This window comes from Geotrypetes seraphini, chromosome 2 (genome assembly GCF_902459505.1).
Source record: "Geotrypetes seraphini chromosome 2, aGeoSer1.1, whole genome shotgun sequence".
NCBI classification, from domain to species: Eukaryota; Metazoa; Chordata; class Amphibia; order Gymnophiona; family Dermophiidae; genus Geotrypetes; species Geotrypetes seraphini.
In genome coordinates, this window is record NC_047085.1 from 433475846 (window position 1) to 433499698 (window position 23853).

Below are 23853 nucleotides of genomic sequence, written 5' to 3' on the forward strand. Positions count from 1 at the left end.
TCTCAGTGGAAAGATTACCAGTATCATAATCAACAACACACGGAAAATCCAGTTTTGTATTGGGAAACAGCTAAGGCGGTTCTCCATGGGGCTATTATTAGTTATTTTTGTCATATTTGGTGAGCTCGCGATCGGGAGATAATTCTACTCACATGTCAAATCACAGAGGCTCGCTGAGCTTTTGGCCATCACCCTACTGCATCTTATAGGCCAGCCTTATTATCCTTGCAAACTGCACTCAATAAGCTCCTTTATCAGAGGACAACTGAGACTCTAGCATACTATAAATATCAGCTTTACATACATGGCCATAAGGGTGGGAATCTCTTGGCTCGTTTGATGTTGCAGAGGGAGGGTCATAAAAAAATCTTACAGCTCCACCTAACTGATACAGCTCGGTGTTACCTCTGATGCTGTGATTTATGTGGTTCTTTTGGACGTTCTATGTGGATCTTTATGCTCCCCCTCCAGCTTTAGCGCTTCCTGGAGAGTTATATCTGGACAGACTAGATTTTCCGAGTCTTTCGGAATCGCAACGGGAATGGCTCAATTTACCTGTTAGTGCTGAGGCCATTGCGCAGAGTTCTAATCTGAAGGCTCTTGGCATAGATGGCTACAGAGTTAAATTCTACAAACGTATGAAACTCGAATTTGCCCGGCCGATCTCCAATATGTTTAATGTCATGATTAATGCTGAAGCAATGCCGGACCACCTTAATTTGGCACAGATTATTGTCCTTCTGAAACCGGGGAGAGATTTGGCTGATCTGGCATCTTGCTTCTATCTCGCTGCTCAATTTTGATGTCAAACTGTTGGCAAAAGTTTTAGCTACCGTATTTTCACGCATATAACGCGCGCGTTATACGCGTTTTTACCTACCACGCATACCCCTCGCGCGGAATATGCGTGAGCGCGGTATACAAAAGTTTTTAAACATATTTCCCACCCCGCCCGACGCCCGATTCACCCCCCCAGCAGGACCGCTCGCACCCCCACCCCGAACGACCGCTCGCACGCGCTCCCACCCGCACCCGCGATCGGAGCAAGAGGGAGCCCAAGCCCTCTTGCCCGGCCGACTCCCCGACGTCCGATACATCCCCCCCCCGGCAGGACCACTCGCACCCCCACCCCGAAGGACCGCCGACTTCCCGACAATATCGGGCCAGAAGGGAGCCCAAACCCTCCTGGCCACGGCGACCCCCTAACCCCACCCCGCACTACATTACGGGCAGGAGGGATCCCAGGCCCTCCTGCCCTCGACGCAAACCCCCCTCCCCCCCCAACGACCGCCCCCCCCAAGAACCTCCGACCGCCCCCCCAGCCGACCCGCGACCCCCCTGGCCGACCCCCACGACCCCCCCACCCCCCTTCCCCGTACCTTTGGTAGTTGGCCGGACAGACGGGAGCCAAACCCGCCTGTCCGGCAGGCAGCCAACGAAGGAATGAGGCCGGATTGGCCCATCCGTCCTAAAGCTCCGCCTACTGGTGGGGCCTAAGGCGCGTGGGCCAATCAGAATAGGCCCTGGAGCCTTAGGTCCCACCTGGGGGCGCGGCCTGAGGCACATGGTCGGGTTGGGCCCATGTGCCTCAGGCCGCGCCCCCAGGTGGGACTTAAGGCTCCAGGGCCTATTCTGATTGGCCCACGCGCCTTAGGCCCCACCAGTAGGCGGAGCTTTAGGACGGATGGGCCAATCCGGCCTCATTCCTTCGTTGGCTGCCTGCCGGACAGGCGGGTTTGGCTCCCGTCTGTCCGGCCAACTACCAAAGGTACGGGGAAGGGGGGTGGGGGGGTCGTGGGGGTCGGCCAGGGGGGTCGCGGGTCGGCTGGGGGGGCGGTCGGAGGTTCTTGGGGGGGGGGCGGTCGTTGGGGGGGGGGGGGGTTTGCGTCGAGGGCAGGAGGGCCTGGGATCCCTCCTGCCCGTAATGTAGTGCGGGGTGGGGTTAGGGGGTCGCCGTGGCCAGGAGGGTTTGGGCTCCCTTCTGGCCCAACTACACAAAGGTACGGGGAAGGCGGGTGGGGGTGTCGTGGGGGTCGGCCAGGGGGGTCGCGGGTCGGCTGGGGGACGGGCGGAGGTTCTTGGGGGGGGCGGTCATTGGGGGGAGGGGGTTTGCGTCGAGGGCAGGAGGGCCTGGGATCCCTCCTGCCCGTAATGTAGTGCGGGGTGGGGTTAGGGGGTCGCCATGGCCAGGAGGGTTTGGGCTCCCTCCTGGCCCGATATTGTTGGGGAGTCGGCGGTCCGTCGGGGTGGGGGTGCGAGTGGTCCTGCCGGGGGGGGGATGTATCGGACGTCGGGGGGGGCATCAGGCTTTCAGGATGGGGACAGACCTTCAAGGGGGGACAGGACTTCAAGGGGGGACAGTGCACGGAAAGTCAGGGGGGGTGAACGGAGAGTCGGGACAGCGCACGGAAAGTCAGGGCAGTGCACGGAAGTCAGGGGGGGTGAACGGAGAGTCGGGACAGCGCACGGAAAGTCAGGGCAGTGCACGGAAGTCAGGGGGGGTGAACGGAGAGTCGGGACAGCGCACGGAAAGTCAGGGCAGTGTACGGAAGTCAGGGCGGGCGAAAGGAGCGTCGGGCATCATGCGCGGTATACCCGTGAGCGCGGTATACAAAAGTTTTTGTACATATCATCGTGATTTCTGCGCGCTATACCCGTGTGCGCGTTTTACACGGGTGCGCGTTATTTGCGTGAAAATACGGTAATCGTTTGGCTCGGATACTACCATCCATTTTGCATGACTCCCAGGTGGGCTTTGTTCAGGGTGGGTCGGTGGCTAAAAGCTTGAGGAAAATCTTAACATCTCTGGACTATGCCCGTAGAACGGCACACTCTTCTTTCCTTATAAGTTTCGATGCTGAAAAGGCCTTTGATCGGGTTCGCTGGGATTTCTTGTTTGCCACTTTGGCAAAATACGGATTTGACGGCCGCTTTGTTTCAGCCATTGGGGCATGAGTTGTTCTACTCATGTCCACTATTAACAAGAACAAACAACATAAATTTTGTCATACAGGTAGTACTGCATATATCTTTGAGATCCCTATAACTGATTTGTTCTTGCACACATCCATATAGAACCTTCCAGGATGGTAGTACACCATTGACACCATCCACATTGTATGTATGTATTCTGTACCTTTCCCATTGTGCATTGTTTCCCAACAAATAATCATTCTGCAATAGTTCTACTCCTCTGCAAAGCCAAGGCTGGTCACTTGGTAGCACTGTTAAGCAAACTCAACATGGATCAATGTGTGTGCATGAGTTGTACAACAGATTTGAATAGGGAAGCATATGAATATTGATGTGGAGCGCAACATATTTTTTCTGTGTTGACCTGATAAGTGCACTATTTTCCTATTAAGAATACTAACCTCCTTCCCCTCCTCCTTTACAAAACCGCAAAAGCGTTTCTTAGCACCAGCTGGTGCGCTAAATGCTCTGCGCTGTTCCCGACACTCATAGAGTTCCTAAGAACGTTGGGAGCAGCACAGAGCATTCAGCGTGCCGGAATATTTTTAATAAAATGATTTATTCTTTAACAGTGTTTGATTAGCAGATCTGTCAGATCTTGTATAGATAATTGTAATGAAGGCTGCTAGAACAGGACCTGTCAGGGAAGAGGGAGGCTACTGAACCTTTAATAAGTAAGGGTTTTGACATGTTGACAGGAAAGCAGAGTTGCTTATTTTGTAGTGGTAACAAAAAACAATCAATAAAACACCACAGAAGCATACGATTACTTGCAAGAACTGTACAGAACAGACAACAGTGAGAAAAATGCCCCTGAAGCTCTCTTCCTTAACCTGCCAGTGTGGGAAATCTGCTGAGACAACAGTGACATTAGAGGGATCTGATGTCTCTGCTTTGTTCTGCTTGGACTTATACTATGCCAGTGGTCTCAAACACGCAGCCTGGGGACCACATGCGGCCCGCCAGGTACTATTTTGAAGCCCTCAGTATGTCTATCATAATCACAAAAGTAAAATAAAACAATTTCTTGATCATATGTCTCTTTAGCTATAAATGACAATACTGTTATTAAGACTTAGCCAAAAGGAAAGATTTATAAACTATAAAGAGTTTTACCTCATGCAAAATTGTCAATTCTTTAATAACACATGAACTATTTTTTCAGAGGCCCTCCAAGTACCTACAAATCCAAAATGTGGCCCTGCAAAGGGTTTGAGTTTGAGATCACTGTACTATGCTGTCAAGCTACTGGAAAGTATTAAAAGGATGTTGCTACTGATTCCTAAGATTGATCTGCTGCAATGAGTCAGGCTGATGGTTCAGGCCAAAAGCTGCCGGGATTATAAGTCAAACTTTATCATACTATTGATGCTAGACACTTTCTGTAGTCAAGGCCTACACATCATAAATAGCATTTGCTTTGTCTGCAGCTGAAAAAGACAACACACCAATGGCTAGCTTGCTTTATTTCATGTTTTAGAAGTGTCGATTGGTAACATTTTCTCTGTTGTTTTTAATAACTTTTTTTTCTCCCTCAAACAAACAGACCATCGGCTGTAAGTAGCAATTCAATGGTAGTAAGAAAGAGTCAGTAATGACACTTGCACTTTCACATTGCAGAAGTAAATAGTTTCCCCTGACCTTAGCAATAGGGATGCACATTCAGTTTATATTAAGGAAAAAAAAAAAAAAGTGCACACATGCTACATTGATTTAATACACATGAACTTTTCATTTAAGAAGTGTTGAGTATGGTAAGTAGTTTGCCTTAAAACTTTTCAACATAGTTTTAAAATTAATATGCCAAAAGAACTGAAATAAAATTGTATTAAAAAAAATTAGACAAAAAGCCCAAATGAACTGAAAACATCTCCCTTATGTTCATCCCCACCTGACAGCTCTGAGCTGAACAAGAACAAAAAATTCCTCTTTACCAGCTGTTTCTCACATCTGCTGTGACGGCATGAGTTTCAGGTTACCTTAGTTATTTGGTGTTGCTTAAGCCTTTGGCTCCCTGGAGTGTGCGGCCCAGTGGTTAGAGCTAAGCCTCAGCACCCTGAGGTCATGGGTTCATATCCCATGCTGCTCCTTATGACCCTGGGCAAGTCACTTAATCCCCCACTGCCCCAGGTACATTAGATAAAATGTGAGCCCACCAGGACAGACAGAGAAAAATGCCCAAGTACCTGAATGTAAATCACTTTTAGGCTATATATGGTATATGAATGCCTTAAATAATAAATATCCACAGGAAAAAAAAAGAAGTCAAAATTCATCCCTTCTCACAAAATTCCTTTTTCTGTTGAATTGTCACAGGAGACCAGAAGGCCAGGGTAAACGTGACAGTTGTGGTGTCCCGTGCATCCTCCATACACCTTAAGCAGAGCAGTGATGACACAACACCTAGGGCCACGTCCTTTTCCTAGATTATTGTCTTTTTTGGCTGCAATATGGGATAAGGAATTTACTTCCCCCCCCCCCCCCCCCCCCCCGGAAACTGTTTTAGCATATTTTATCGCCAGCCATGGCAGTAAAAGTTCCGATGCTCATGGAAATTCTATGAGTATCCTAAACTGTATGCTAAACAGTATCCTAAACTGTATGCCTCCTGAGATTTCAGGTGCGCCACAAGATGCTGGGGAGGAGAGGCCATGGCACCAGCTGACTGCCTACAGGACGCGCCTCACGTGGCGAGAGGCACATCCTATAGGCAATCAGCCAACGCCTCCCCGCACATCTTCCCTTCTGGCACCCCCCCCCCCACTGGTGTAAATTTGGAGGGTCTTCGCACCATGCACAGACATCGATGTGATGACATCACGCTTGTGCACGACATCATCATGTCAACGTCCACGCACGTACGGATGCCTCAAGCCATGACCACTATATTTGGCGTGCCACGGCTCGACAAAGTTTGCAAGACATTAGTTTAATGCTTCATGGCTTCACTGTATAGAAAGAAGTGTTGGACTATGTAAAGATTTATTTTGATATTTGATAGGCTTTACACTAATTCAAGGGTCTCAAAGTACCTCCTCGAGGGCTGCAATCCAGTCGGGTTTTCAGGATTTCCCCAATGAGTATGCATGAGATCTATGTGCATGCACTGCTTTCAATGCATATTCATTGGGGAAATCCTAAAAACCCGACTGGATTGCGGCCCTCGAGGAGGGACTTTGAGATCCCTGTTAAAATTGGAAGTTTGTTTGCCATTTCAGTTCCTAACTCAAGTTTCAAGTTTCAAGTTTATTATATTATTTGATTAAACGCTTTTCAGAATACAAAGCGTTTTACAAAGAAATAAAATTAAATTTCTAAAATCACAAATACATTGTAATTAAAATTAACTACTTTAAATTAAAAATAAAAACAAACTGGGGTAAACAATCCACATGAAACAATAGGAAAGGGGGAAGAAAGAATAAAAAATACAATTTATAAATAAAAAAAAAAAAAATAAGCAGGTCGGGTTAGTACATAGGGAAGGTATGAAGAGAAGGAAAAAAATGGAAAAAATAAAAAAAAAAATTTTGAGAACTAGAAAATCTAAAGAGAAGGGAAATATAATCTGAATTTAATGAAGGAAGAAAAAAATTCGGAATTAATCGGAAAATTAAACTTTTAGTTAAAGGCTTCTTTAAAAAGAAGACATTTTAAACAATTCTTAAATTTTTTCAATCTTGTTCAAGCCGTAAATATAGAGGGAGAGAGTTCCAAATAGATGGGGCAGTAACTGAAAAGATCAGGTCACGGCGAGTACCAATGATTTTTAATGAGGGAACATAAAGGGTAGCTTGTGAGGAAGATCTAAGAACTCTTGACGAACTATAAGGAATCAGGAGCCTATCTATAAATGCAGGAGTATTATTTTTAATTGTCTTAAAGACTAAAAGAGCTATTTTATATGTTATCCTGTATGAAATTGGCAACCAATGAGCGTTTTGAAGCAGAGGCGTGACATGATCGAATTTATTTGAACCTGAAATTACCTTTATAGCAGTATTTTGTATGATTTGGAGGCGCCTTATATCCTTGAGATAAGCCCCCTTTAATAAGGAATTGCAGTAGTCTAATTTTGAAATCACTAGTGAGTGAATTAAAGTATTGAGAGAAAATGAATCGAGAATTGGAACCAACGAACGAATCATTCTTATTCTATAGAAACAATTTTTAACCAATCCTACCGATTCATATTACCTACCAACGCCTGGAAAAAGATTTGATATATAATGTAATATAACTGCTTTCATCCAATGTTACCAAATCTATACTCATTCTGTAACTATGTCTTACCCTAAATGTCACGTACCCTCCTGGAAATGTCCAGCTTCTTCTAATGTAATCCGCTTTGAACCGCAAGGTACAAGCGGAATAGAAATCACAAATGTAATGTAATGTAATGTAATGTAATCGAAAAGTAAGATTGTTGTCTATAATGACACCCAATATTTTAGTATTGGTAGTGAGATTAAGGGGTTTGTTATCAATTAAAATTGGGTTAATGAGTTGTGCACCTTCTTTCCCTGAGAAAAGCATAGATGTGGATTTATTGATACTTAAAGAAAGTTGATTAACATTCAACCATTCGTGTACTTTGGCCAACTTACAGTTAATTTTGAATATGTCCTGGGAACTTGAGGAATCTATAGGGTGCAAAAGTTGAAAATCATCAGCGTAGGCATACACTGTGAATCCTATAGATTGACAAAGGGTTAAAAGAGGGGCCAAATAGATGTTAAACAGTAATGGGGACAATATGGACCCTTGTGGTACTCCATAATTTGTTTGATATGATTTTGAAATAGAATTGTTAAAATGAACTGTAGAAAATCTATCTGTAAAATATGATTGAAACCAGTCTAATACTTGGTCTTTAATACCAATGGAAGAAAGACGGTGGAGCAATAAATGGTGATCAATCGTGTCAAAGGCTGCCGCTAAGTCTAAGGAAATGAGAACGACAGATTTATGTTGATCCAGAAAGTAATGAATGGATGTGACAAGACCTAATAAGGAGAGCTCTGTTGAATGATTTTTACGAAATCCAGCTTGGTTAGGATGTAGAACCTGAGTTTTATCTACAAAGTCTGACAACTGTTGAAATACTACTTTTTCAGTGATTTTTGATAGAAACGGAAGGCTCGCTATAGGTCGATAGTTGGAGCAATTTCGAATATGTCCTGGGAACTTGAGGAATCTATAGGGTGCAAAAGTTGAAAATCATCAGCGTAGGCATACACTGTGAATCCTATAGATTGACAAAGGGTTAAAAGAGGGGCCAAATAGATGTTAAACAGTAATGGGGACAATATGGACCCTTGTGGTACTCCATAATTTGTTTGATATGATTTTGAAATAGAATTGTTAAAATGAACTGTAGAAAATCTATCTGTAAAATATGATTGAAACCAGTCTAATACTTGGTCTTTAATACCAATGGAAGAAAGACGGTGGAGCAATAAATGGTGATCAATCGTGTCAAAGGCTGCCGCTAAGTCTAAGGAAATGAGAACGACAGATTTATGTTGATCCAGAAAGTAATGAATGGATGTGACAAGACCTAATAAGGAGTGCTCTGTTGAATGATTTTTACGAAATCCAGCTTGGTTAGGATGTAGAACCTGAGTTTTATCTACAAAGTCTGACAACTGTTGAAATACTACTTTTTCAGTGATTTTTGATAGAAACGGAAGGCTCGCTATAGGTCGATAGTTGGAGCAATCGCAGGGACTTGTTTTGGAATCCTTGATAATTGGTAAAAGTACCGAATGTTTCCAGTCTGTTGGAATTGATGATGTGGACAAACTTTTGTGAATAATTTGAAGAATAACTGGACCGAAAATTGAAAAGTAGCGTTTAAGAAGAAAAGGAGGAAATGATTCTTTATTGGAACCTTTAAGTTTTATTGATTGAAATAACTGTTTTAGTTCAGTTAATGTGGGAAGGATAAAGTTGGAACATGTAGCTTGTAATGATGTGTAATTGATTTGATCTTCATCAGAAATAGTAGAAGAATTGCTGGTTATACCCTTCCCTGCTCTCCCTGTCGAGCATCCGCTAGGCCAGGCAGCCTTGGGGTTTTGCTAGGCCAGCTCGGATCGCATTATCGAAGGGTCCCGGCCTAGCAAATGGCCCGTGCCTGCTGCCGCTGCTGATCCAGGACTGAGAAGAGGCGTCCCAGCAGCAGCAGCTAGACAGAAGGCATAGAGAAGGTGGAGAGAGACAGATTCTTCAGATTAACGGGGACATCAAAAACAAGAGGACATTCAGAAAAATTGAAAGGAGACAGATTCAAATGCAAGGAAGTTCTTCTTCACTCAGAGGGTGGTGAACATCTGGAATGTGCTTCCAGGGGAGGTGATAGGACAGAATACAATATTGGGTTTCAAAAAGGGATTGGATAACTTCCTGAAGGAAAAGGGGATTGCAGGGTATAGTTAGAGGGCTACAATACGGGATATTAAATGAATAGGGAATAAACGTCTTGGGTAAAGGAGCACTTACAGGTCATGGACCTGTGGGGCCGCCGCGGGAGCGGACTGCTGGGCATGATGGACCATTGGTCTGACCCAGCAGAGGCAATGCTTATGTTCTTATGTTCTTATGTACTAGCTTTGATAGATGCTATTTTTGTGCAAAAAAAGTTTGCTAAACAGTTGGCTGAAGGGGAGTCCTCTATAGGAAGTTCAGGTTTATGTTTAAAAGTAGTTAACTCCAGCCCACCTACTAAGCACCCCTATCTGTCTTATCTTTCCCTCTAATTCTTCACCTGAGCACTGTTTATAGACGCACCTTTTTGTCCAGTTTGTCTGTCTTAACTAGATTGTAAGCTCTTTTAAGGAGGGACTGTCTCTTCCATGTTTGGTATATAGCATTGTGTATGCCTGGTAGTTCTATAGAAATGATAAATAGAAGTAGTAGTAGCAGCAGCACTTACTGTTTTGAGCTTTTTTTTCTTCCTAGGTCAGGTAGATAGAACCAGGGATTGAGTTTTAGCCATCATTAAAACACTCATAGAGTTCCTATGAGCGTTAGGAGCATTGCAGATCATTCAGCGCACTGGTCTGTGCTAAAAACCGCTTCTGTGAATTTGCAAAAGGGGAAAGGGGGGTAAGCTAAGTTCAGATTTCTGACTGAACCATTGAAGTTCTGGCTTTTCTTCTTTTTTCAGCTATTTTTATGAAATTGCCTTATATTGTGAAAATTCATGTGGTTTTAAGATAATCTTAAAATATTCAGGCTGTGGACTTCAGAACTCCCCACCAGACTCAAAAGACAATACACACACACATGCACAGGGAAGTAACATATTTTCATATGTGGAGAAAAAGACCTCAAGAGCTCAGTGAACCAGAACCGCACATGAGCTATCATTGGTCAGAAAAACCTCCATCATTGTGAATTGAAAACTCCCCTTAAAATTTTTCTTTTTAGATTCTCTTTCACCTTATCTTTTTTAGGTTATCATCATTTCTTAGTTTCTTAGGGCTCCTTTTATCAAGCCGCACTAGCGAGGTTAACGCACGTGACATTTCATCACGCGTTAACCCCCGCGCTGGCCTAAAAACTACCACCTGCTCAAGGGAGGCATTAGCAGCTAGCGTGGCCGGTGGTTTAGTATGTGGCACTAGCGCGGCTTGATAAAAGGAGTCCTTGGTGTCATAGTATCAAATATTTTTATTTCCATGTCAATACAATATCCATTAGAGTCCTTCCCACTGGACAGGAAGCCACAGAAGAGCAAACAAAGTTCACCCCAAAAATAAAGATAGTCACTTAGCTGAAGTGGTGCTTTTTAAGATAATCTTGACAGACATTTTGCTTGGGTTGTAATATTTGATTCTTCCGCCTTCTATATTTTTGGTCATTTAAATCACCCAATTATTACAGTGTTTCCAAATCTGCTAGTTTCCCTCATTTCTGTTAACTTGTCATCATCTGTCTGGTTATTGAATTCTTCATAGTTGTAAGCATGAAATTCCAGCCCTGGGAGCACAGAAAGAGAAAAAAACTTTAACTGTTGTAAAGCCTGGAGTAGCAAGCTTAGGGGGTTTGAGAGAGGGTTGTGTGGAGATGAGATCGGATGTGGTTTGGGGGTGAAATTGCGCCGATAAATGATCGGAGGAGATGTAGAGCACTGGGGGCTAGAGGATGAGCGATTCTAGTGAAGATACCAGTAAGCTGATTGGTGCACATTAAATTGAATGCATGTAACATTTTTATTAAAATGAAAAGAACCCCAAAGGTCTGGAAATGGAAAAAAAAAAATCCCAAATGAATCAAAACTTAACTGAAGATTTTTGCACTGTAACCATTTTTCAGGTTTTTAATATGTGGTTTGTGCATCCATGAGCGGGGTTAGGTGTGAATGTAATTGGAAAAGGGTAGAACTGGCGAGTGCAGTTGGTGATTCAGTCAATAGGGAAATAGCTAGCTGGATGACTGGTGGATATAAAGATCGCTCAGTAATTTGCCTGCCTGGTACGAAGGTAGTGGACCTCATGCATGACCTAGAAAGTCCACCCCCACCCTCCCCAAATTTCCCCTAAGGCAACCTAAGTAAACACATAATACACATTTTAAAATTATTACATCATTTATTTAAGGAAGAAAGTTATCCAACACCCATGCCACCCATGTGAAAACATAACTGCCCCTTAAACCTCTGGAGAGAAATGGCTGATTTTCCAGTTTTTCATATTAATGGCCATGCACTAATTTCCCAGTTAGCACATGACCATTAGCACATGAGCCTTTTGTGCCATCTATTTTGTAGGCAGTGGAGACTCATGCGCTAAACCTGAGATAATCAGTTAATGCACGGCAATACTTATGAGCTAACTGATTACCACAGAATTCGGTTCATAGTCAGTGGCACGCAAGACGCCAGTGCACTGACAATCCAGCGCCGACAATTCGGCGCAAGACAGAAGCACGCGGGGGAAAAAGTAATTTTTAAAGAGCTCCGACGGGGGATTTGGGGTGGCAACCCCCCCCCCCACTTTATTGGTTAGTGTTCGCGCTGCTGTTGGAGGGGGGTTCGGGGGTTGGAAACCTCCATTATAGCGAAAACTGAACTTTTCTGATTTTTTTCAGGAAAAGTTCAGTTTTCTCTATAATGTGGGAGGTTTCACCCCCCCCCCCCGCAACGGCAGCGCAAACAATAACCAATAAAGTGGGGGGGGTTTGACATCCCAAACCCCAAACCAGTTGGAGCTCTTTAAAAATTATTTTTTCCCCCGCACACTTCTGTCTTGCGCCGAATTGTCGGCGCTGGATTGTCGATGTGCTGGCGTCTGGCGCGCGATTATCCTGTCACCCAGAATTCACCCACTCTCCATTTCCAGACTTGTTATATTTTGGGGAAAAATGTATTTTGAATTATTGGTTGGCAGATGTCCCTCCCTCCTACTGGTATTGGAGAAACAAATTACATGAACTTATGAGATGGGAGGCTTGCATGGCTCACTCCTCTCTTTGCAGAAGTAAAGACTTTGTCAATACTTGGTCTCCTTATTTAGATATTCTACCTCCAGGGATTCGTAGTCGCATCTTCAATAGCTTTCAGTTGTTTCCTACCCCACTTGTCTGACCATGTTTCTTTTTGTGCTATTGGATCTTAGGAAGGGGGAGGAAGGGAGAGAGGGGTTGGGAGGGTGTTTTTGAGGGGGGACAAGGGGGGAGCCTTTTGTAACCCAAGAGGACATCAGAGTATAGTCCTCTTGGGGGTTACCTTTCTTGTAACATTCAAAATTCATTGCTTGTCATGTTGCCTTGTTTGGTTTTGGCTCTTTATTGTTAATAAAAACAGATTTAAACATAATGTATATATTCATGCATGGATAGTGTGCACATACTCCCAAATTACTGTGAGATGCTTCAGCATGCCCCATAGTAAGCCATTTTTCCTGCCGTAAGCATGCGTTGGTATTTGCTGTAATTTTGTAAAAGGTCCCTTTCGACTTTCTGGAATGCAGTAAATGAAAAAGAGCAAAACTGTAAAGTATCAGCTACTGTAGCAAACAAAAATGGTGTAGCCAGGAATCCAAGTTATAAATGTTACAAAGAACCCTATTTTACATAAAACACAGAGATTAAAATTGAGACATCCAGGTCAGGACAGTATGTTCCAACAGCATGTTCGAAAGACATCTGCTGTTGCAAAGCCTTTTCTAAAACTGCTGCCGGAGTGCACATGCATTTAGCACCAGAATCAACTATTTTGCTAATATAGATGCTGAAAAAAAAAAAAAATGAATAGAAGCTCCAGCAGCTTCTACATGGAGATGTCTGTTAAAATTAGATTGTAAGCTCTTCTGAGCAGGGACTGTCTACTATATGTTAAATGTACAGCGCTACATATGCCTTTTAGCGCTATAGAAATGATAAATAGTAGTAGTAATAGTACCTGTCAGCATTTACACACAGAAGTGGCGATTTCACACCTTCCATGTGTAAAAGGCTCCATTTCCATGTGCAGATGTTCCATTTTACAAACTTATACATGCTGCCAATTAGTGAGTCCATAATTTTAACATGGTTTCATTTTAGAGCTGAACATAAAAAAAAACCTGTGGGATGAAGCAGAATGATTCACTTAATCCCTGAGGTAAAAGCACTGTCAAAAAAAGGTACTTTAAAAAAAAAAAAAAAAAAACAACTTTTACACACTTCGGAGCTAGTATACAATTTGACATGGATTTTTTTTCCAACAGCTAATCAAAAATGAACACACTTTAAAATGGAACGTTGCATGGCCATACAACAGGGGCGTTACAAGACTTTTCTGGATGTTTGGGAGCCATTGGCTAAATTTTGTAAGGAGGAATAAACGAGTTTTATTTCATAGACATGTAAACATGCACATCCAGGGAGGGTGGGGGGGGTGGGAGAGGAACTGGAATTTGATTCTTGGATTTCATGAATAGTTTCATTAAAGTTTTATTTTAATTGTATATCAGGTGGGAGGGTGGGGATAATATATTTGTATGTTGATGTTTGTAAGCTCCGTTGTGCTTATTTTTAACTATCCATATTTGTGAATTATTTGTTGCACAATTGTAGTTGGAAAACTTAATAAAGAATTTTTTTTTAAAAATGAACACACTATTAAGGGACATTTTCAAAACATAACAACATCCAAAAATCAGCTCTTGGACATTTTTCTCTGCAAAACATCTAATTGCCAGTAATCAAAACAAATAACTTAGATGTTTTTTGGGATGTTCATCTTCCAAAATGTCAAACTCAGAGAGGGTCATGTTAGAGGCATGTTTTGGGTGGGATATGTATGGACTGTGGCCTAGGTTAGACTTGGACATTTTGCGGCAAAAATCAAACTGTTTGTTGGACGTCCTAGATCAGTGGTCTCAAACTCATGGCCCGCCAGGTACTATTTTGAGGCCCTCAGTATGTTTATCATAATCACAAGTAAAATAAAACAGTTTCTTGATCATATATGTCTTTAGCTATAAATTATAATATTATTATTAAGACTTAGCCAAAAAGAAAGATTTATAAACTATAAGTTTTACCTCATGCAAAATTGTCATTCCTTTAATAAGACATTAACTATTTTTTTTCTGAGGCTCTTCAAGTACCTACAAATCCAAAATGTGGCCCTGCAAAGGGTTTGAGTTTGAGACCACTGTCCTAGATGGAACTTAGATGTTCTGAGCTAGACCTGTTTTAGAAGCATCTAAGTGCCAAAAAGATACCCAAACTGACCAGATGATCACTGAAGGTATTACGCAATGACCCACACAACGCACTCCCAGTAGCCACTTACCTCCTCCCAAAATATGAATAAAATTACATATCTGTCTGTAGAACATCAGTATCTGTTATGTGAAAAGTTAGTAGAGCATTACACAGGTGTCTTAAGTAGCTTGATGGGGGGGGGGGGGGGCTAATAAACCATAGAGAGGAGAATCCAGGCCAGCATTATAATGGACTGACCACACAGACATCCCAATAGAGCAATGGGGCACTGCTGTGAACTTCACATAAAGGGTGCCAGATATACATCTCACTATGTCTCCTTTATGATGATCCCTTAAAAAAAACAACCACCCCAAATCTACTATACCCACCTGTTTCCCACCCCAATGATCCTTATGACTGCAGGTCGCAGTATAGTAGGATTTTGGTGGGTTTTCATGGCCTCATATTTTTTTTACCATAAATGTAGAGGTTAGAGTGTCTTATGGGCCTGGGTCCTCCTCTATATGGCTCATTAGCCCACACACCAGGCTACTTAAGAGACCTGTGTGATGTTCTACTGAACTTTCCCATACCAGATGCTGCTGTTCTACAGACAGGTATATACTGTTGTATTCTTTTTTTTTTTTGGGGGGGGGGAGGGTGTGAGTTCTGTTGGGCAGTGCAGTGGACTGCAGAGAAGAGGACCCATGTCCATATGTCATCCTAACTAGTACATTTCTGGTGGAAAGTGTGAGCCCATATAAAAACCACCAAACCCCCACTGTACTGCCATATAGGTGACACCTGCAGGCATAAGGGCTATTGGGGTGGTAGACATGTGGGTACAGAAAGTTTTGGGCGAGTTTTGGAAGACTGACCATATGTCCATGGGTAATAGTAAGATGATGGTAAGATGAGTACCTGGCGCCCTTAATGTGAAGTTCAGAGCAGTGCCCTTGCCCCCTATGTGTCTATGTCAGAATTCTGAAGGATATATTAAAGGAAAACAAACATCTAGAGACAAATGGGCTGTCACTTCAGTGGCTTGAATCCCATTTTGTAGTCATAAATAAAGGCTGCACTAATAAAAATGGACTATTTCCTAAAATGTTCAGAAAATAGATTTCTGCAATTTAAAGTCCATGTTAAGATGTGATTATCATACCATCTTCAAATTAATTGGAAGGATCGCAGACAGTTCCAATGACTTGCTTTTACATAGAATAAATTTGGAGTAAAATACCTTGTGCTGATGCTTTTCACATTTGAGAGGCAGAATTAGAATACTGGTGCAATGAACATAAGAACATAAGAACTGCCATCTCCGGATCAGACCTTCGGTCCATCAAGTCCGGCGATCCGCACACGCGGAGGCCCTGCCAGGTGTACACCTGGCGTAATTTATAGTCCACCATATCTTTATATGCCTCTCTTAAGGAGATATGCATCTAGTTTGCTCTTGAAGCCTAGGACGGTCGATTCCACAATAATCTCCTCTGGGAGGGCATTCCAGGCGTCAACCACTCTCTGAGTGAAGCAGAACTTCCTGACATTAGTCCTGAACCTGTCCCCCCTTAGCTTCATTACATGTCCTCTAGTCCGTGTCAAATTGGACAATGTAAATAATCTTCTCTGCTCTATTTTGTCGATTCCTTTCAGTATTTTGAATGGTTAAAGCTACTGTACAGCCTCAGCACCCTGAGGTTGTGGGTTCAATCCTTGTGACCCTGGGCAAGTCACTTAATCTCCCCATTGCCCCAGGTACATTAGATAGATTGTGAGCCCACCGGGACAGACAGGGAAAAATGCTTGAGTACCTGAATAAATTCATGTAAACTGTTCTGAGCTCTCCTGGGGGAATGGTATAGAAAAATAAGTAAATAAAAACTATAGGGTCGATGATGTTCTGTAGGAGTTGTGGGTGGGGAGGGAGCAATATTTATACCATAGAAGTTAGCTGAGCTGACTTCCGTTGTTCGCAGTAATCCCTGAAATTAAATGCTGGGCCATATCTGGTGACCAGCACTGAATTTCCGGTCTGCTTTTAGTCACTAAAAATACAGCCAGCTAAGCTGATATTGGTTGGCCAGCCAAGTTATGGCGGCCAAAGACAGACCTGCAGGATGGGAAGTAAAGGGGCTAGTCGGGGGATAGGTGGAGGGGAGGGGCAGCGGGAGGTTTGAACAACTGGACTCTCCCATTGCAGCCATTCCTTTTACCTTCAATGGCTGAGAGACCCCTCTTGGACCATCGCTACCCCCAATTTCTTGAATGGCGAGCGGGGGTGGGGGAGGACAGCCAACGGGACCCGGGATGCTTAGACGACGGCTCGGGCCAAGCAGGAGTAGACCATTTGCTTGAACGGCGGTTAGAAGTTAGGATAAGTTGAAGTACTTTATTTGACAGGTTATTGTTAGTTCAACATTGTTATTCATAGGCAGAATTATTGAATATGGTTGTTGATATAATGTTGATCGTGTTGTAACCATGCTGCAGCCATAAATAAACTTTCTTAGTGGAAATTTAACCATGGTTTTTGACTCTGATTGCAGGGGAGGGGGGGAGGGAAGGGAAAAGGGGGGGGAGGGGTAAACATCAGGGGCCCCCAGTGAGGCCTCCCCAGACTTGTGGCTAAATGCTAATATTCAGTGGGAGATAGCTGCCTATTTCCCACTGAATATCCCAGTTAGTGGATTGACCGATGACCGTCTGTGTCACGTGACATAACTGGTCACCGCCAATATTCATCTAGTGACCAGAGATACTTGTCTACTTTTGGCCGTTAAGCATTAGCTGACTGTCTTCGGCAGCTGAACTGAACCTGGAAATTTAGTGCTGGTGGCCGGATGTGGCCCCAGCATTGAATATCCAAGTTTGCCACTGGCCATAGGAGATAGCCATGCTGCCCATGGTGGTTGGCATTTAAGAACTCACCGACTACTGCGGATGGAATATCCAGAATGATCATATTTTCCAAGTAGAACTTATTTTGAATTCATTAACATATTAATTTCTCTTGTTGGTTTCAGCTGGAGAGAAACCTGGGAAATGCCCTTCAGACAAAGATTTTGTATGTTTGAACAAGAAGTGTATTGAGGCCCACCTTGTCTGCGACTACAAGCCAGACTGCGAGGACAGCTCGGATGAAAGTGACTGCAGTAAGTATCCCTCTTTAATATGCTTCAGCGTGTAATGCATCTTCCACTCCAGTCTTAATTAGAAGGAAGGCATGCTTTATGACAGGGGTGTCCAACCTATTGGCTTCCCTGGGCTGCATTGGCCGAAAAAAATGTTTCTGGGGCCGCGCAAATGCTGCAGCAAGACAGAGGAGGGAGCCGGCAAGACGGTAAATACTCGGGGGCAGCAGAGGAAAACACTGCATCGCCCTCGACAGGGGCCACACAAAATACTTCACTGGGCCGCATGCGGCCCTCGGGTTGCAGGTTGGACACCCCTGCTTTATGAGATTGGAGAATTAATTCCCTCTTGCCATATAAAATCAAGTTTGCAATGAATAGTTTGAAATCATCAATCACTGGGGATTCTCAGAACGCTACCCTGATTGGAAAATATCAGCACAGCAGCACTAGTCATTGATTTCACCCGGTGTAAATAACAAACTACTTATAGTACTTGTTTCTATATTAAATAAGTTAAATAAATAAATTCATTATGATTTCATAATTTAGAATTCAGAATACTGTTTTCTTGTTCGATTTCATTCATTCATTATTTTTCTTTACGATTCAATTCATCTTTTCCACTTATTAATCTTGCTTATCATTTCATTCTTTACATTCTTAAACTTAGCTTAATCATGTTGTTGTACATGGTGTGGTGGGGAACAGTGCAACAACATGATTAAGCTAAGTTTAAGAATGCAAAGAATGAAATGACCAAGAAAGCAAACAAGATGCTAAGAATTATTAGAAAAGGTATGGTAAACAAGACTAAGAATGTTATATTGCCTCTGTATCGCTCAATGGTGCACCCTCACCTTGAGTATTGCATTCAGTTCTGGTCGCCTTATCTCAAAAAATATATAGCGACACTAGAAAATGATTAAAGAAGAACAAACAAGATGATAAAGGGGATGGAACTCCTCTTCTATGAGGATAGACTAAAGAGGTTAGGGTTCTTCAGCGTGGAAAAGAGATGGCTGAGGGGAGATATGATTGAAGTCTACAAAATCCTGAGTGGTGTAGAACAGGTACAAGTGGAATGATTTTTTTTACTGCATTAAGATTTACAAAGACTAGGGGACATTTGATTAAGTTACAGAGTAATACTTTTAAAACCAATAGGAAGAAACATTTTTTTTGCTCAGAGAATAATTAAGCTCTGGAATGCATTGCCAGAGGATGTGGTAAAAGCATTTAATGTAGCTGGTATTAAAAAAGGTTTGGATAAGTTCCTGGAGGAAAAGTCCATGAACTGCTGTTGATACAGACATAGAAGAAGTCACTGCTTGCCCTGGATCGGTGGCATGGAATGCTGTTACTATTTGGGTTTTCCCACCCAACCCAAGTATCCTTTACCTCGACTGGGCTACTGGCCTCGCTGGTTCTCCGATTCTCATTCTCACTGTGGTCTGGCTCATCCTGAACTCCGTCACCTCTCTCACTGATGACTCAAGGTGCCTGCTCATCTCATTGACTGGATCAATGAAACATCCTACCAGATCTGGATCCTGTCTTCAAATATGCTGGTCATGTGATCTTACCACTGTCACAATTAAGTGGTAGCAAGGTCTTGACATACTCCTCAAATGTTGGGGAGGCAACACTGTGGGACCTCACTTGGATCAAGCACCAGACTTAATTGGAGGAAGGTTTTCAAGACCTTTTTAGACTCAGAACAGCTCAGGCAGTCTTCATATGCAACTAAGCTGCTGTCAACCTTGAAAGCCCTAAAAAAAGAAGCTGAGAGACAGACTTGATTAGCATTATACATCCTGCTAGAGGTCTTTCTCTTCCTGTACTAGTATATTCAGGGTGACTTTATAAGAGTCCAATAACCACTATATAAGCAATGGCCCTAGGGCGGATGCCTTGTGTTACCTGGAGTGTCATTCTTGGAACCTAGACAAAGTAAAAGATGATAAGGTGTGGAAGAGGGCTTACTGGTTAAGACAGAAGATAAAGAAACAAGGAGGCAACAATTCAAATCCTACTCCTCTTATCAATACTTCTGTAGATCCGTAGCTAATAATGTAATCCTTCATTGCCCATGTCATACCTTAGAACTACAGTTACTGAAGTACACTGTCAAGTTTCTTTGTGCTGCAGCTGTTCATGAACATTATCAGTAAATAGATCCCTTGCATAAAATGGAACTTATGGTAAATAATGTGTATTAGCTTATCACTACTTTGGGTGGTTAACTATTTGCTGGTCTTGAATTATAACTTGCTGTGAACATCAGTTGGGAAGAGCAAATGACTAAATTCAAATCAAAAGAAAGGATTTTATTGGAACAAGAAGAGAAAAAGAATCCTGAAGGAAGGCAATAGCGAGAACTGAACATATTAGTGATTGAAATAAGCTCTTCAATAAGGATTCAGTGCCTCGCATCCTAATCTGTGAACTATGCTGACGTATGTCTAGTTAAATCAGGCACTGATTTGCTTTTTATTTTCTTTCAAATGGTTGATCCCCCGCTGTGAAGAAATAAGACAAGCAATTTCAATTTTCATGCACTGCAGTCATTTATAACACACAGATCTTATTAGCAACAGGCCAAGACTTTGATGAACCTTTTTTAAAAGCATTTGAATTATTGAAATAAAAGCAATTTTTTTTCCAATGAAAAGAAGAGGTCCTCCTATATAAACAAAGTCAATTTTGGAATTATATGAAAATGAAAAAATAATTAGGATTTAGATATGCAGGTTATTTCATTGACCCTGCAAATATTGGCCATAAATATTTATTCTTAGCTTACTTTTGAATGCATTAGGAATATCTTGGAACTGAATATCCATTCTCAAGTAATCAGCTATGAATAGTAGAACAAGTTATGAATTTATGTGGTCTGAAATCTATCCATGACTATACAAAACAAGATTTTATTTCCCCTTGAGATTCTTTAATCATTTTCATTATACCACCTACTTTTAAAGTTTTTAGATTATACATATATATTAGTGAAAAGCTACCCCTTGTATGTTTAGCACTCTTCCTAAATGTTTGTTGTTGTTTTTTTTCATATACAAAAGAGAGCTCTCAATAGTAGTGCTGCCCGATTCAGGAAAAAAAATTTTGCTTCGATTCAGCCTATTGAATCAATTTTTCGATTCGATTTTTCTGCCCAATTGGGTGGGGTTTTTTTTAAACATTCTGGTGGGTTTATTTTATAAAACACACCACATGGAGCCCGTTCCTGGACACAGAATTGTAAAGTTCAATTACTTTATTTCAAATTCCAAACTACATCAACGAACACGGGAGCCTAGTCCCAACATGGGACAAATTATGCCTTCCTCAGGGGTCTGTTTGACTCGCAAGACAGAAACACTGTAAAGTGGAAATGGAGCCGTGATCTCCATAAGATCTTCCGTGTTCAAGATAGCAAAACTAAAAAAAACAAACAAAAAAAACCCACGGAAATTCTTACGGAGATCACAGCTCCATTTCCATTGTACAGTGTCTCTCTTCTGAGTTAAACAGACCCCTGAGGAAAGCATAATTTACCAAAACACGGCCCGTGTTCGGTCTAGGCTCCAGTATTCATTGATGTAGTTTAACTTTACAATCCTGTGTCCAGGAACTGGCTCCACGTGGTGTGTTTTGTGGACGTCTCTTGTTTCTTTGTGGAAGCCTGGTCTTTTCCCCCTGTGTTTGGGACCTTAGTGGTTCCTCCAGTGGCTTTGTGGATTGTATGGGTTTATTTTATAGCCTCTTCACCCCCTTTGCTCTCTCCTACCCACGCTGGCGCTGTGATATAAACAAAATAAATAAAAAAGACTTTTCCTCTCTCTGTTAAGTCCTAGCTCACATTCACAGTCTAACACCAGCTCTGGCAGGATACACATTTCAAATCTGACATATTGTAATCACAAAACAGAAAATAAAATTATTTTTTCTACCTTTTGTTGCCTGGTCATTATTCACATCATGTTAGTCCCAGGCTCTGGTGGTCGTCTGATAACTCACTTGCCAGGGTCTCTTTCTTTCTTCTTTGTTAGTGCTAGCCACCCATCTTCCATCTCTGTTCTTCCCTTCCCTTCCATTTCCCTTCTCTCCCCCGGAGGTCTGGCATCTTCCCTTTTTTTCATCTCCATCCCCGCAGCTGCAGCGATGGACCCCACCATCCCCAGATCCATTATCTCTCCTTTTCTCAACTACCCTTTCATCCAGCATCTCTCCCTCCTTCCCCACCATCCTATGGTCTACGAGTTCTCCCTTTCTCTTCCCAACTACCTTCCTATCCAGTATCTCTATCCCCCCAACCTCCCCTCCACACCATCCCTTGTGTCCAACTTCTCTCCCTTTCTGTTCCTTCCTTCCTTCCCTAAATCCCATTATCCACCATCTCTCTTCTTCTCCTCTGTTTCTAGACCCATTATTTCTTCCCCCTCCCCCCGGTCTGGCATATGCATGTCTCTTTGAACCCCACTTCCCTCCCTCCCTCTGTGTACTTCTACACTAGGACCTCCCTCCCCTGCAGGCCTGTATCCCCTTGGCCTATCCCCCCCTTGGCCTGCATCCCCTCTGAAGGCCTGCCCCTCCCATACCCCCTAAAGGCCTGCACTTACCCCCCACTGGCCCTGCACTTACCCTGAAAGCCTGTCCCCTCGAAGGCCTGCCTCCCCCCAAAGACCTGCCTGTTCCCCCTTCCCCCTCCCGGCCTCCCGGTCTTACTTTTACTTAATTAGAGCAATGGAACAGCCTGCAGAGAGGATCGCTGGTGCTAGCGATCCTTGCAGGCTGCCATTGGCCTCTGCAACTGTCGTTCCCTTTGCCGTGGTCCCACCCCTCCTCTGATGTCAGGGGCAGGATCGCGGCATAGGAAATGACAGCTCCAGAGGCTGATGGCAGCCTGCAAGGATCGCTAGCACCGGCGATCCTCTCTGCAGGCTGCTCCGGTGCTCTAATTAGGTAAATGTAAGAGTGGGAGACCAGGAAGGAAGCCGGAGGACAATGATTGCAGCACTTCCCGACTGCTCCTCCCCTGACACTCCTGCTTTAGGGGGCGAGGGAGGAAGGTCAGTCACCGAATCGGGAGGCCGATTTTTTACAAAATAAAATCAATTTGAATTGAATCACCAGAAGTGAATCAGTGAATCTATTTGAATTGGAAATCGGGCAGCACTGCTCCACAGGCTTTCATCAGATTCTCTGGGACTGATACATTATAGTACATGAAAAACATTTCTATAAAGGGGCATCTAACTTGAGCCTATTCTATAAATGAAGGTAGGCTACAAAATCCTGAGTGGTACAGAAGGATACAAGTGAATCTTTTATTCCATCAAAAATTACAAAGACAAGGGGACACTCAATGAAGTTACAGGGAAAATACTTTTATAACCAATAGAAGGAAAAATTTTTTTTACACTCAAAGAACTGGAACTCATTGCCAGAGGAAGTGGTAACAGTGGTTAATGAAGATGGGTTTAAAAAAGGTTTGACAAATCCAACGTGAAGAAAGGGATCAGAATACACAAAAAATCAATGACACTCGGAGCAAGGAGTGCACAGGCCAACAGAACTGGGACCAGTGATTCTTTATTCAATAAAGAAGGGTCGTTTATTGAATAAAGAATCACTGGTCCCAGTTCTGTTGGCCTCTTCACTCCTTGTTCCAAGTTTTACAAAAGGTTTGGATTGTTTCTTGGAGGAATAGTCCATAGTCTGTTATTGAGACAGACATGGAGGAAGCCACTTCTTGCCCTGGATTGGTAGCATGGAATGTTGTTACCATTTGGATTTTTGCCATGTACTAGTGACCTGGATTGACCATCATGAAGATGGGCTACTGTGCTAAAGGGACCATTTGTCTGATCCAGTAAGGCTATTCTTAGGTTCTTATACAAAACGTGTATAAAATAATAATTATACAAACTATCCAAAAGAATGAAAAATTAATAGGAAAATGTATATGTATCTCAAATAATGTATATTAGGTAGATTGTTAGCCTGCCGGGACAGATAGGGAGAAATGCTTGACTACTTG

General features: G+C 42.9%; 1 protein-coding gene across 1 annotated transcript in view; it reads left to right on the forward strand.

Annotated features, from left to right (window-relative positions):
- MALRD1 (MAM and LDL receptor class A domain containing 1) overlaps positions 1-23853 on the forward strand; it is a gene marked incomplete at its 3' end in the record, with an annotated part of 701795 nt that overhangs the window by 420523 nt on the left and 257419 nt on the right. The window contains exon 33 of the mRNA XM_033932884.1: positions 17706-17834. Coding sequence (XP_033788775.1) covers positions 17706-17834 — 129 coding nt within the window. The remainder of the gene's footprint in view (positions 1-17705; positions 17835-23853) is intronic.